Source organism: Durotheca rogersii (genome assembly GCF_024521655.1).
Source record: "Durotheca rogersii strain YMJ 92031201 chromosome Unknown GGS23scaffold_8, whole genome shotgun sequence".
Classification (NCBI taxonomy): domain Eukaryota; kingdom Fungi; phylum Ascomycota; class Sordariomycetes; order Xylariales; family Xylariaceae; genus Durotheca; species Durotheca rogersii.
In genome coordinates, this window is record NW_026251239.1 from 759,251 (window position 1) to 773,205 (window position 13,955).

At 52.7% G+C, this 13,955-nt stretch overlaps 5 protein-coding genes across 5 annotated transcripts; 3 read left to right on the forward strand and 2 right to left on the reverse strand.

Annotated features, from left to right (window-relative positions):
* Nucleotides 1-161: 161 nt before the first annotated feature.
* Nucleotides 162-4,374, forward strand: GGS23DRAFT_565263 (putative AAA family ATPase). The gene is made up of 3 exons (XM_051516202.1): nt 162-377; nt 443-1,616; nt 1,683-4,374. Exons 1-3 carry the CDS (start codon nt 360-362, stop codon nt 3,992-3,994), a joined length of 3,504 nt encoding a protein of 1,167 aa, XP_051372478.1. The 5' UTR covers nt 162-359; the 3' UTR covers nt 3,995-4,374.
* Nucleotides 4,375-5,213: 839 nt separating this feature from the next.
* Nucleotides 5,214-6,919, reverse strand: GGS23DRAFT_565265 (uncharacterized protein). The gene is made up of 2 exons (XM_051516203.1): nt 6,416-6,919; nt 5,214-6,371 (listed from the first exon to the last, which is right to left on the reverse strand). Exons 1-2 carry the CDS (start codon nt 6,729-6,731, stop codon nt 5,554-5,556), a joined length of 1,134 nt encoding a protein of 377 aa, XP_051372479.1. The 5' UTR covers nt 6,732-6,919; the 3' UTR covers nt 5,214-5,553.
* A 1,014-nt stretch (nt 6,920-7,933) lies between these two features.
* GGS23DRAFT_604773 (uncharacterized protein) lies at nt 7,934-9,812 on the reverse strand (the record flags this gene model as incomplete). Its single annotated transcript, XM_051519655.1, has 4 exons — nt 7,934-8,000; nt 8,058-9,514; nt 9,636; nt 9,673-9,812. 4 exons carry the CDS (start codon nt 9,810-9,812, stop codon nt 7,934-7,936), a joined length of 1,665 nt encoding a protein of 554 aa, XP_051372480.1.
* Nucleotides 9,813-11,289: 1,477 nt separating this feature from the next.
* GGS23DRAFT_513425 (uncharacterized protein) lies at nt 11,290-12,407 on the forward strand. The gene is made up of 3 exons (XM_051514576.1): nt 11,290-11,641; nt 11,696-11,975; nt 12,063-12,407. The coding sequence occupies exons 1-3, from the start codon at nt 11,421-11,423 to the stop codon at nt 12,210-12,212; spliced, it is 651 nt and encodes a 216-aa protein (XP_051372481.1). The 5' UTR covers nt 11,290-11,420; the 3' UTR covers nt 12,213-12,407.
* On the forward strand, nt 12,408-13,931 carry GGS23DRAFT_513445 (uncharacterized protein). The gene is made up of 2 exons (XM_051514577.1): nt 12,408-13,110; nt 13,232-13,931. The coding sequence occupies exons 1-2, from the start codon at nt 12,603-12,605 to the stop codon at nt 13,693-13,695; spliced, it is 972 nt and encodes a 323-aa protein (XP_051372482.1). The 5' UTR covers nt 12,408-12,602; the 3' UTR covers nt 13,696-13,931.
* The last annotated feature ends 24 nt before the right edge of the window (nt 13,932-13,955 follow it).

The following is a 13,955-nucleotide window of genomic DNA, read 5'->3' on the forward strand; positions in this document are numbered from 1 at the left end:
TGCGCGGTTGAGGCAATTTTATATCAGTTGTCAATCCTATCAAACAACGCCGCAACCGAGAGGATCGGCCCAAGCCAATTGTAAGACTGCCAGGGGGTTGGGGGCCAATACATATTGACATATCACGTTGTATCGGGCAAAGCCTTGTTTAAAAAGCTTCCTTATTATCCCGAACGAACTCCAGAGCCTTTCTCTACGTGCTTTTCCGTGTCCCTTCCCCGGCCAGCAGAAATTTACTTCGAGCCAGTTCCCTTCTGCATTCCTCGTTTGTATAAACCGTCCCCTGAAGCTCCACCCAGCCAAGCTATCCAGTTGGGATAGACGTTATCACAATCAGGTGTAACTATATTGAAGCAAATATGGCCCAGAATTTGTTGGTGAGTTGAACTCTCTACTGACTTCATCTGACAGGCGGAACACCCAGCTAACTACTCCATGCCAGGTCGTCTCGACCTCGGGATTGGGCCAAGAATCGGCCTTGAACCCAGAGAGCGACCTCAAAGCCCCCGGCATCGTGACGGAAACGGCGGTCACGCCAACGCCACAGGTCGAAGCTGAAGCTGTTAAGGAGCTTACACACCAAACTGAACAGCTCGAGGCGAACTTGGCGACCGACGGCAGCTCCACAGCGGCACCGGTTATCTCATCAGACGAGGTTGCACCCAAAGAGGGTGCGAGCGAGAATGAGACCAAACTCGACGCCAGCTCTACTAAGAAAGATGGTGATGGAAAGGCTGAGTTGTCATCGAATGAAGACGAAAAGTTGGGGGCACATTCGAACGGAGATGCAGAGGTTGAGTCATTGAAAGACGAGGAGCAAGAGGCCAACAAGGACAAAACGCCAAAAAGAAAACCAAAAATCCCTCAAGTAAGGAAAGTCAACTTTGAGGGGTTTAAGAACCGCTTCTCGGAAGATGAGGATGAATACGCCCTTGACGTACTCGTCGCCGGCAACGACCTGATGGATGAGATCCGTCGAGAGCAGCAAACACGACGGAACTACCAAAACCGACTAGACAGACGTCTGGAGCAAAAGAAAAACAAGTCACGTAACGTGTCAAGCAAGACAAGTCAGAGCCCCATCCCAAAGGCCGCGACGCAGCCAAGAGAAGGCGGTTGGATCCAGCGAGTGCGGATTCAGTCACAGGCGATTCTCCATCACCTCTCTAAGGTGACTGGTGAGTCGTGGGATACCGAAAATCCTCGCACCTTTAATCGGCCATTTAGCGTCTTCATCTACTTTCAAGACAAGATGAAGGAGGCCTTGGCCGATCTAGAATCACGGTGGGCGGAAGAGGAGCAGCGCCGCCAGGCCGTGGGTGCTGAGAAAAAGCCGGATGCCAAAGCCGACGACAGTAACGACAAGGCCAACCATGACAAAGAAGCTAATGATCTCGATGACGAAGAGTCTACAGACGCGGTGGGGGAAAGTGTCGAGGCCTTGAGGGACATTCGATGCTACGTCAGGTTCGTGGAGGAGGAGATTATGCCCTTCGCCAAGCAGTTTGAGGGCACGGGACGGAGCAAGGTCCGTTTTGACGATCTTTGGTTCCTGTTCAAGGTCGGAGATCTGGTTTGCGCCCCAGGCGCAATGGTTTCAGCCGTACCTGGCTCAAGTAAGTCACTTCCCACGGCTGATACTTCTTTCATCACAGCCTTGCGATGCTAACCGGTCTCCACAGAGAGCTCCGCCATGTACCAACCTCTCTGGAGGGTCTATACTCTCAACCGTCCCACGGACCCCTTTCAGTACCCCGCCCGGGAACCCGATTCGAAGCCGCGGCCGCCGGAGCCGGACGACGCAGATGATGAAGACAAGGATGGGGGTGTCAAAGGCCAGTTTAAAGTTTGGGCGTACTACATCGACCACGACGGCACTTCTTACGGCGCCGTGAAGCACAGCTTCGTGATCCCTCGGTATCCAGGTGAACGCGAGATAGCCGAACTCCCTTGCTATCCGCTCCGATACCTTGATGATTGGGAAACTCACTTCGAAGAGCTCAAGGCACTGGGTAAGAAATTCGAGTCTTATATGACAAACACTCACCTATCCTACAATGGCTGGACTCTCATTTCTACTCCGGATGGCGAACCTATGACAGTTAATTCCGGCAGTTTTCAGCGAAAGCTACACTCAGAGTACATCGACAGTCACGTAGTGGTTGATTTTGCTGAGGCATTCCACCAAGTTGGCGACTGGAAACCCACGTTTCATCGGCCGACGGTCTACGTGGACGGATGGATATGCCAAGACGACAATTTCCCTGTCGTAACATGGTTCGACGAACAGAGATCGGACCAGGTCGACCAAAGGATTGTGGATACGGTCCAGGTCGTAGATGGAGTCACCATGTGGCAGCGCAAGGACGGCCTCGAGAAGGACGGTTTTCTTAAAGCGAGCAGCAAGCTGTCCCTGAAGAGCAGAGAACATAGCCGCATACCACTGGGAGAGGAAGACTACGCGCTCCTCTCACGACGCATGTTTGCATACGTGCTCAAGGACCGCAAGTTTGTCTGCGTCGACGTCCAATATTTGAATGAGATTCCACGCCAGGACAACGTTTTCAAAAATCTCAAGATCAATAACGAGTATAAGCAAATGGTCAAGGGCCTGGTGAGATCACATCTCGTCAAGAAGGAGCTCGAAAAGAAGCACCCTGGCGCTTCCAAAGTCAACCAGAGCCAGGACATTATCTACGGCAAGGGACGTGGCCTCGTGATCCTGCTCCATGGTGTGCCCGGCGTCGGCAAGACTGCAACAGCCGAGGCTGTCGCTCTCGAGTATCGGAATCCACTTTTCGTCATCACTTGCGGCGACCTGGGATTGACTCCCAAGGACGTGGAGGAGTCCTTGACTGAGATTTTCAGGTTGGCGCACCTGTGGCACTGCGTCCTTTTATTTGATGAAGCCGACGTTTTCTTGGCCCAGCGATCGAGGTTTGACCTCACAAGAAACGCGTTGGTATCAGTATTCCTCCGCATCCTGGAGTACTACAACGGCATCCTCTTCCTTACGACCAACCGTGTAGGGACGCTTGACGAGGCCTTCAAGTCTCGCATCCACATGAGCCTCTACTACCCGCCCTTGAACAAGACTCAAGTCGAACTGATCTTCAAGATGAACCTGGAAAAGCTGATTGATATCGAAAAGGAGCGCCAGGAGCTTACGGGCGAGCCGGAGCTCGACATCCGCGTGTCATCCATCACCGACTTCGCGACGAATCACGGCACCAAGACCGAGGGCCGCTGGAACGGTCGCCAGATCCGCAACGCTTTCCAGATCGCATCTTCATTGGCTCGATATCATGCGCTAGAGGAGTACGAGAGCGAGCTGGCCAAGGGCAAAGATCCTGGGCCGAGACGGCCGGTGCTGGATGATACTCAGTTCAAGAAAGTCGAGCGTGCGACTGAGGCATTCAAGGACTACCTCGAGAAGACAAAGGGATACAATGATGCTGACCTTGCACACATCCTCGGCGAACGGGACGATTTCTACCGTCAAGGCAAGCTCTTTGGCGGCATGGCCGGAGCGGGTGGTGCAGCTGGAGCTGCCGCAGTGGGATATCCCGGCCCTGGCGGTCAAGGTCCCGGGAATCCTTATCCAGGCGGTCAGTACGGCCAAGGTATGCCTCCGGAGCACGCCGGCGGCGGGGGCGCCCCGAATGTGGAGTTTCCCGCTATGAAACCGGGTCCGGTGACATACGGCTACAATGAAAACTCTCATCCGCTAGCAGCCTCGCACGGCGGCGGGCCGAGCATCTACCAGCCACCACCTGCCGGGCTCAACCCCCAATATTTCCACACACCGCCGACTGGTGGGAGTCAGGGTCGCTCAGGCTTGGATCCATTCATAGGTGATGGACGTCGGGAGGATTACGGGCACAATGTGAACTACAGCAGCGGTGGCCATCCGTCTGCGTATAACTATAGGGCCCATCAGGCGCCTTCACAGTCACAGCCACATGTGGCTCCGGATGAAAGCGGCTATGACTAAATTCCTTATAGAAGGACTTCGGAACCACATCATACTGCGGTGCGTCTCGGGTCATGGTTGAAATTGCCTCGTTCCCAGGCTGTGAACCATGGCAAGTTAGCAACTAGATACGGGGTTGCCGAAGTGCAAAACACGTGGGATTGGCTAATTGGTTATATGTTTCCATTTATGCTTGAGTAGGTCAGCCTGTGTATAACTGGCCTTGACAAGAAATATGTTGCGGAGGATTTAAGAGAAATGCCGTTCTCTTATAGGAACTCTCTGGTGTGAGAAATATTCAGCGAGTCCACATTGCAACGAGGTTAAGATATCCACATAATTGAAGTTATCTCCTGAGGTACAAGGCCTATTAAGGGCTCGTTAGACATTGCAATAACTAGATGTTTGTTTAAGGACACTATAAGCCCTACCTAGAAATATGAAAAACTGACGGTGACAAGGGTATAACCTTTACTATAACCATTATATTTAGGCCAGCATACTTAGTAGCCTAGGAGTCTATTAAAGGTAACATCAGCAAGGCAACCAGACTCCTTCCTCTTTGCCCTCATCTCTTTCAAGCAATAGTAACATTTTGACCCAGGCCAGACCCTTCGAAGATAGAATAAAATGCCTAAACTTCCTTCTTTGGTTAGCGATAGTGCTGAGCAGTAGAGTATATGTTAAAGGCCAACAAGTGAAATCATGGATAGGGTAGCCAGTAGGGTCACACAGCCGGCTCACTTAATGAGAACCATCAACTTCCTCTTTACATTTAACCTCTCTAGCACCTTGTACCCTCAGATGCGATAACACGCATAAAAGGCAACGCATCCGTAAAGGCTGCGGAATGAAGAGTTTAAACCTAAATTTGTAAGCTTAGCCCAACGAAACCCTGTATAATAAGGGTTGAAAGCCATTGATTAGACCCTGGTTTCTCATTTTCCTCACTCTGGATTAGACTCTCCTTCCTATGGAACCCTTATGTCAAGATGTGAAGTCTAGGTAAGTTAGGTTACCCCTCTACGAACCACCTAAAAACCCTTACAGTTACTATTACTACGTAGGTAATGTAGTGGTGCAGTGGAGCTAGGCCACGTAGCCTTTCCGATGAGTATTCATGTAAGTCTCGTACCTAGATGTTCATCCTATAGATATTATGACCTATAGTAATTCACAAGTTTCTTAACATGCCTTTAATTACCATTTCTATTTATTTATTTTCCTTTCCTAGCTGCCGTTTCAGTTGGCCGATCAGCTAATTACAGCTATTTATAGCTGTAATCTAGCTTGATCGGTACTGGGCCAGTTATTAGTAGTTAGGTGGCCATTGCTATACGAGCCTCCTATAGCGTGCCTACGCTGTTCCTCTTCAGTACAGGGGACTAGTTGGGCTGGCCTGCGACCCCCTGCTAGAACAGGTCCGCAATTATCCCCCACAACCGAAGTTTCCCGATGCCCTTGATCGAACGACGAGCCTTGCTCAGCTTCTCGCGGATGACCAGCCGTGCCGAACGACTGACCAAGCTCCCGACGGAACTGGCTTCTGTCTGAGCCTCTCTCGCGGTCCGCACTATGCCCTACATGGCGCCGTCATTGGGCCTGTCAACTGCTTTTCCCTTGTACCCATCGTCTTCGTCATTTGGACCTGCGGGGGCAGTGGAATCCGATGGCCATGGCTTTTGCCCATGATCATGATTCCAAGAGTAGACAGCGTTGATATCGTCTTCAGCGAAGCTGCAGTCGGAAGTACCATCGCCCTCCAGGCCGTCTTGTGTTTTCTGCCGCTTCGAAGCAGGTCCCGCCTCTTGGGTGCTGCCGCCGCTGTACTTTGCAACGAGGTCGGCCGCCTTGACCCATGTGGCTTCCGATACGGTGCCCCGGCCTGTCTTGGAGTCGCTGACTTGAATAACGTAGCGGTCGACACCCGTGCATACAAAGGACTTCATGCTAAACAGAACCGTCCATGCGAAGCGTGCAAAGAGGTATGCGCGCGCGTGTCTATGAAGACCCTGAACGGCGACGTTGTGGTGTTCGGGCCAATAGTTTTCTGCCCTCGTCGACATAATGTGAGAAACGTACGTCGAATTCTTCGGAACGATGGCCAAAGCACGGTCGTCAAAGAGATATTGGATATCTCTACGTAGTGGTGTTCTGTTCGCGAGGTTGTCGATATTGGCGAACGGTAGATCGGTGTACTCTGACATACCATTGCCTGCATACCAACGTCCTTGCTTTTGCGGAACAAGATGCGCGCTCTCGACAGGGAATGTGTATGCGCTGATACCGCAAGACGTCATAGGGGGGCCAGAAGCAGGAGGCCATGAAGCGGGGAGACGGTTGTGAGGGAACGTCCAATCCTGAAATGTTGGGACTACCGGGTACGGATTTTCCAGATCTAACAGGGTTAGTGCCGAAGAAATAGTAGAAGCTGAGGCTTACTATAAGGGCCGTCGACGATGAAATAATAAGCGCTCCCCAATAAAACATCATCATGGGGGAGCGTGACGAGCTGTTCGCCGTTCGCGTCCAATGCCAGCTGACCAGTCTCAAAGGCATTGTTGCCGATAATTTGGCAGGCAACAAGAGCAGTCCCATGATGGACACCAAATCCTTGTTCGGTAGGGTCAGTACGGGGTACAACAAGCAAAACGTTGTATGGAACCTCGTAATGTGGGTGACGGAACGTAATGAAGTCGGTTGATATATACCCGGGGGGCGGCTGGGGCAGCTTAGAAGCTTGCAGCAGCGGTGCCATCTTGCCTGATTGCGATGGCTGGCAGACAGAACTCTGTAGGTGTCGCGTAAATCGTAGACGCCTACATTTTCGCTGTTGCGTATGTAGGCTTTAAAGGGCTGGTTCGGTTGCTACGTGACAGAAGGAGGAAATGCTTGGAGAGAAATTTCGGGGGAACGACTTTTACACTTGGAGCTTGGTGGGTCCCGAACCCCCGGATATCCCTGGGAGAGAAAGTGTACTAATCATTTTACCTACCCTAATTATTCAAAAAGATATACGCCCACTTTCTGCCATATGACCTATAGCAGTCTCGCCGCCATCACGGTCGCGTTTTTGCTCTCAATTCCTTCCACATCGCGACCCGATTTGCGATACTACCTATCTCGCCCACCCCCAAGCGATTGATCGCTTCGGTACGCTCAATTGAACCGACTTGTTTTCGATCGCTAACTGTTTCTATAGGAAGAATGCCGCTACGAGAGACTCAAAGCGACGATAGCGCTTGCAGTAAGGTGTGGTCGATTCGTCCGGGTTTTACGGTATAAGTAAGTCTTAACATTCTCTTAGGATTTCTATCGGTTGGCTTCGGGCCCAAAGAATGGATATATTCGAATGACGAACTGCTTGAATTTTGTATATAGACGTATCTGATAACCCGGATAAAGCAATAGGTTAAAAATATATAAGGGTGGCCTGATTACGTCGAGATTACCCGTGCCGTCGAGAGCCTCACATTGTTGGGTCGCATGACCCTTACCTTACTTCTACTACGCTTCCCCATACAACATCACCTTAAGTGGATAATACTCAAACACAATCACTACCAGATTTGCTTCAAGACCATCTTTTCTAGAGATACAGGCCGATTAAACCTATTTGCCTAAGGTATTTGAGGTTTTCTGTGTGATCCTTATTCGTTCGTTCCTATAACGCTATATATATATTACTAGGTTAACGTCCTGCCTTTACTGACCACTGTGCGCGATTTGAAGTCTCAACTAGCAGAATCGTATGAAAGGAGGCAGAGCTAATAGATTCCAGAATCGGTAATCTTCCGACGTACCTAGGTAGAAGAGTATATATCAACAAACGAGAAAAGAAGAAAATCTACAAAAGAGAGAGGAGCAAACTATGGAATATATACAGTGGAGAGCAACCGGCTTAAGCAAGCTAGGTTGCTCTCTACTGACCCAAACTGACTACTGCGTGGGCCCTTATATTCAGTCGGTAGCTGGGTGTTTGAAGACGTGCCTACCAGCATCACTGTACCCCGGCCACGCATCAATACTGTCTCTCTTCTCCACCCTGGGATTCTTGAAATCACGCTTGCCCTCATTGCCATACCGGGGCTGGTCCTCAATATTATCGATCGGCCGCCGCCGAGTGACGCTCATCCGCTTTCCAGCTCCGTGGCAGTTGCCCTCTCCGGAGCCACCGGCGGTGACCAAGGCGTTGCCGACGCAGTTTTTGGTGCCGATGGGCAGCCGGCCGGACGCATACCACTGGAACTTGGCGTCGTCGGGCGTTCTCTCGAAATTCCACTTGGTGATGGCCCCGCAGCCGGACAGTTCCGCCTTGAGTCCCTCGCCGTTGGCACCGAACTTGGCGTCGGGCAGGTTCTTGCCGCGGATCTCGAACACGTCGAAGAAGAACTTGTACGAGACGTCGCAGCTTACTTCGTTGACCTGCTTGCTCAGCGGCGTCATCGTGTACTCCCAACCGTCGGCGGAAGTGAAGGTCGCCCCAAACTTGTAATTGTGCGGGTTGTTGATGTAGTCGTCTCCATCGCAGCCATCGATGACGACGCGCTGGAAGCGGCCGAGGCAGTCCGGGGCGTCAGCCGGGCCTTTGCTGTCATCGTCGAGTTTCCTGACCGACAGCTCGAGCTCATTGACTGAGCCCGAGTTGTACGTTACCTTCTTTTCCGCCTGTTGGCAGAATGCCTCGGCGTTGTCGACGGCGATGTCGCGCGACATGACCCAGTAGTCGCCGCTCACGCCGTGGCATGCGTTCTTGTCCTCGGCGGGTGCGGGCGTTGGATCCGCTACGTTGTTGCCTCCCAAGTCGCTGATGTATCTTTCCAGGACCAGGTCTCGGATCTTCTCGTGGAGGGGAATCTGCGGATGAAAGACTTTAACCCTGTTACCGACCCCGCGCCACAAGGGGTCTTGAATGCCGGAAGTGTCAACCTCGACGGCGTCAAAAAGCGCGTTCTCGAAATCGTTGTACGTCTTGAACTCTGTCTTGATGTCGACGTCGGCGTTGACCTTGTCAAAGGCCTTTTGGAGGGGTCCGTCAACTGCGTCATCCTTAGGTTCGTTGTAGGGGTAGTGGTAGAGCCAGAGTCTGTCGTTGTTCTGGTCTGGCTCCTTGACTCCGGGCTCGCAGTACCTGTGGCCCTCCATCACGTCGTCGATAGGGATCCATGTGACGCTTTGGTCCTTGTTCCTCGACACCGCGTCCTCGATGGCCTTGTTCAGCTGGACGCTCATGTCGTTAAACTCCTTCCGAAGCGCTTGCGTCATTCTCGTGTGCTCTTTACCGTCGTCATTGGGGTTGGCGGACCGGGCGAAGGTGACTTCGTCGCATTCGTCCGTCTTGTCGCTGAAGAACTGCGGGAAGCCTGTGACGTAGAGCTTGAACTTGTCACCGGCTGCGCCCTTGCGACCCTTTTCGACTGCCTTCTTAATGGTCTTGTCGATATTGTCTGCCAAGTTCGGGCTGATCAGCAGGTCCCAAGTGACCTGTCTTTGCTCATCGCAAGTTCTCTGTGGCGGGCCGGCGCCAAGTGGGAGGTGCGTCTCCAAGATGCAGTTGAATATGATGCCGGGGAAGTCAATATCGTTGCCTCCAACACTAAGAGAAGCCATGCTCGGGCTTCCGAACTTGGGCCGGTCCCCTTGAATCTAGTTAGCAAACGACCCTACAACGCGGGTAATGTAGAAAGCTTGGGTATTACTTACCAAACTGTATATTGGGCTCTCCGGAGGTATCCTCATCCAAGAATTGGTAAGCCTGAACATCCTCTGTGCTGGATCCGGAACACACAACATTGTTGAACTGGTGGTCTCCCTCGGGAAGCCTGGCGTCCCCGTTCATAAGGATGGGATAGGCGTGATCATAGCGAAGGCAGCGGTAGGAGTTGGAGCCATACTCCCCGGCTCCGACACCCGAGGAGTATGAGTCTCCGAGCGCGGTCCATTCGAACTTGTCTCGACCAAGGAGATGTTTTATTGTTTCGATCTTGCTTGCAAGTGGTGAGGCAAACACGCCCGCGAGAGCTGTCAAGACCGTGAACGTCTTGGCCTGTGGCCTGGAGAGGACAGTCATGCCGTCGTAGGTTTCTGAAGGAGACGCGGTTTGTTATTACAGTATAGTAGTTAGGGAAAGTAGATCAAGAGGGGAATAGCCGTCAATTATACGATGACAAAGTCTTTCTCTACGATATCTTTCGTGGTCTTTATAGGCTTCGTCGCTCTCCTGTGCTGCCATTACTACAACATGCGAATCCAACATAACTCGGCGATTCGAAGTCCAGCTGAGGCGTAAAGCCCCTTAGGGGCCTTTATTTTATCATTATAACTACTCATCCATCACATTCCGCGATATCAACACCGCTAACAGGGTTAATAAGCTAGAGGGGAAGGGGGGGGGCGCGGAATAGGGGCTACGGAGGCCGTTTCGATGAAATAGTTAGTTCTCTAACATTCAGCCTAGAACTCAAGACTGCCTTGTCAGTTTTCTAAATATATAAGTATATATACAATTATACATGATCAGTAGTAATACTCAAAAATTGGCGGCCAGTTGGCCCGGCCGTTGTCACTCGAGACTGAAGCCTCGGAGCTAGCTGGAGGAAAACGCATTCGTGGCCAGTATGACCGGCGACATTCAACTTTTCAACATCAGTCTTTCAAAAAATTCGACCAACTGTTCGCCGAGAAGTATAGGCATATTCTTGCAAGAATTAGTATGCCGGGTCTTTAGAGTAGTATGTCTAGGTGAGTACCCAGTTAGGACGCATAGGTACGGTACGTAGATACGGCGCGCGTAGGTCTCGTGAGTATTAGGTGTGGGTGCGGCGTATGGCTATTATGGCGTGTGGCGTACCTACCTAGGTAGGTAATACGCAGGCGTATGGCGGCTTACGTCAGAATGGCTGTTTCGGAAAGTGGCGCGTAATGGATCTGAGTATATTAGGTAGAATGATCTTGGTATGTTAGATGATCTCAGTATATTAGACTACCCACGTGTAAGCGTAGAGACGGCGTTTCAAGGCCGGCTGTTGGTTGCAGTGCTACCGAAGCTCCAAACAAGAAGGTGGCGTGCGTTTCATGTGTTAGGTATTCATAGAATGGACGCTGAGAGCCACAGCCTCGATAAGTCGGTCGAACGAAGGCCGGCTCTAACGTACTCATACCTGGGACAACAACAAGTGGTATGACTGCGCCTACTGAACCGCCACCAATTTGTCGAAATTATGAGGTTCATGGGGCACAGCTAGTCACGTGTTCAAAAGCCTCTCTATCTACCCAAACCTTGCGACCAACACCAACACCAGACACATCTCGTCCGTCACGATACTGCGCGCAGTTCTACCACGTATTCCTGTTCAACTTCGATGGCAGTCTAGAATCTACAGTTCAATCGGCTAAGCTTACTTTCTTGTTGATATTTTGAAAACATCCATTGGGAACCGTTTTGAAGATGCGGATCCCAATGTTAAAGGACGCTGCGAAAGCCCTATCATTGTCCCCCGGGCTCCAAAAGACTCTGAGCGGTGGACTTTCAAGCGGACTCTCAGACGCTCTGCTTTCATTAAAGGCTGATATACCCGGTGGTTCTCCTTTCAGTTTCTGCGAGGTGTCGCGCTCGACGGACCTCTTCGATATCACATCTGTCGAACTAACCAAGCAGCCAGTTTACATGTACGTGATCCGAGATTCAAAGCACCGAGCCATATTCCTACTGACGATCAACAGCGATGATGAATTTTCTGTCCACATCTATGGTACTTTTCAACATTCCTTCACGCCAAATGCGACCCTCGACCTCACCGTAGATTGCGGCTCCCACTGCGAAGAATACGGGGCCCCACCCGGTGATTCGCCGGGCGAGACCGTGACGGCAGATTTCTGCGAGATGAGCGGGATTGAGCAGCCTTTAGGCGGCAAGAAGAAGAATGTGACTTGTCCACCCGAAGAGGGTTATGCCTTGATCAGCTCTCGGGGATATGTTGTCCCCATGTTCTTCGGCACTCCCGTAAGATTCTCTTTTGCTTTCCCTCATCTTTTTATTGACACTTTGCTCACCCTTAGCACTCGGATCTATGGTGGCTGACAAAACCAGGGATGGTACAACTTCACCTTTGACGCCAAGACTGCTCAGGGCGAGAGAATTTACTGTCTGACGACCGAGGTGTGCTTGAGGTGGGAAGATGAGGAGAAGAATAAGCATTATCCTCCAGGTCCTTGGAATGATTGCAAGTGGCCGCGATGAAGAAAGATGCAAAACAGGGCAAATTGAGCGGAAAAGAAGGCACCCATCAGAATGGAGTCGGGAGCATGACGCATCAACTTTGCAACCCCTATCGACCGTCAGCGAGGTGAGGCTGCCTCTCATGGAATCGCGGGCAACAATGATGTGGAGCTGCGGCCTTCGAACGAGAGGTAGAGCATTCACCATGGCGTAAAATTCATAGCTATAAATAGCAGGGATGTACAGGTAATATTCGATCTTTTTCCATTAGCAGTACCGAATTTCAAGTCAACTATCATCAGAATCAAGATCCTCCTTTCCAGCGTTGTATCTCCTATTGACGTCTCGCAGCTCTAGCAGCCAGAACCAGCTGAAGCGGCCCATAGCCCCCAAGAGCCGAAGGCAGTAACAATGTTCACGCTGACTGCTCACTGGAGGCAGAGGCTTGACGAACGGAAGTACCAAGCCTTACGAGCGCTCGAGACAGGTGATTTCACCTATCTACACACTGACTGGGCGCTCCAGTCCAGCCGCGATGTCAACACGGCGGAGATTGCGAGGCGGACCCGTGCCTTTGGGCATTTTGTTGAGCAGGTAGAAAACAACTACGTCCACGCATGCAAAGCAGGCCCGGAGACCATAACCAGGATAGTGGAACAAATCGGACAGCTCAGTAGCCGCCACAGCGCCCAGACCTGGCACAACACGATAGAAAACGACAGAGAATGGGCCAAGAATAACATGGTGGGGGTACTGGACTACTCTTACGGGGTCCTGGGGGGCTTGATACACAACCTCGACGCGCCCCTGCAAGACACTGCGGTCGACGTGGTCTTGATGATGGCGCACTGGGTCGAGAAGGTGTTTGACATGCTACTGCAGTCCCTGAGCAGAATGGTGGATAATATTCCCAAGATGAGTGCGTCCGCACCCGAATCTCTCCCCCCCCTACCCCTCCCCTCCCCCTTTTCGCCGCCGTGCCACTCCCACCACCACTCCGGACGAGAGACAAGCAAGCTAACCGAGAACCGGCACCGCAGTGCAAGGCAACCGGGACGCCCTTACTGGCGCGCGGGAATCGGTCTCCCGGGCAGCGCAGATCTCCACCACGTGGATCCAGTGGTTCTGCCGGGGCGGGGCCGCCACCGCCGCCGCCGCGCCGACGAGGGCGGAGGCGACGTTCCACCTGCGGTGGCGCGAGGGGAGGGGGCTGGGAGCGGCGGCGGCCGCTGCCGCGCTGGAGTACCAGGCGGCGCGGCACCGGCTGCTCGGCAGCCAGGTAGAGACGTACGGGCCGACGCGCGGCCACCGCGGCGGGTGGACGGCGCGCCTCGCCGTGCGCTCCCCCGCGCTCGACTACCCCGAGCTCGTCGACGCCGGCCGCGCCTTCGTCGACGTCGAGGCGGCGCGGTCCGCCCCGCGCCCCGGCTGGCCCAGTCTCCCCAACCCCGACGCCGTATACATCACCGACGTGAGCCCCGCGGGGTCGGCGGCGTGGGCCTAGCGCCGAGGAGTGCTGGCGATGGCGCGTGTGGCAGGGGAAGCGGAGGAGGCGGAGGAAGGAGGGGCAACGCCGGCGGTGCGAAAACCGGCCTGGGCGGGTCGCCTTTCTTCTTTCCTCTATCGGGAGCTGTGGCCGGGGTCGGATTATTTAGGTACTGGGCGAGGGTCTTTTGTCCTCGTGGCTCCCTTCTGTAGTCCTTCATCCGACGTATCTGGTCGATCGCATCGGATGATAACGCCTTTTCGAGGAGAGACGTGTTC

Excerpts from the sequence above, each read along its gene's own strand:
- GGS23DRAFT_565263 (XM_051516202.1), top strand. Across the intron at positions 1,617-1,682 it reads TTCAGCCGTACCTGGCTCAA|AGAGCTCCGCCATGTACCAA; the intron begins GTAAGTCACTTC and ends CGGTCTCCACAG.
- GGS23DRAFT_565265 (XM_051516203.1), bottom strand. The coding sequence starts at position 6,731 with ATGGCACCGCTGCTGCAAGCTTCTAAGCTGCCCCAGCCGCCCCCCGGG. Across the intron at positions 6,372-6,415 it reads CATCGTCGACGGCCCTTATA|ATCTGGAAAATCCGTACCCG; the intron begins GTAAGCCTCAGC and ends TAACCCTGTTAG.
- GGS23DRAFT_513425 (XM_051514576.1), top strand. The coding sequence starts at position 11,421 with ATGCGGATCCCAATGTTAAAGGACGCTGCGAAAGCCCTATCATTGTCC. Across the intron at positions 11,642-11,695 it reads ACCAAGCAGCCAGTTTACAT|CGATGATGAATTTTCTGTCC; the intron begins GTACGTGATCCG and ends GACGATCAACAG. Across the intron at positions 11,976-12,062 it reads CCATGTTCTTCGGCACTCCC|GGATGGTACAACTTCACCTT; the intron begins GTAAGATTCTCT and ends TGACAAAACCAG.
- GGS23DRAFT_513445 (XM_051514577.1), top strand. The coding sequence starts at position 12,603 with ATGTTCACGCTGACTGCTCACTGGAGGCAGAGGCTTGACGAACGGAAG. Across the intron at positions 13,111-13,231 it reads GGATAATATTCCCAAGATGA|TGCAAGGCAACCGGGACGCC; the intron begins GTGCGTCCGCAC and ends CCGGCACCGCAG.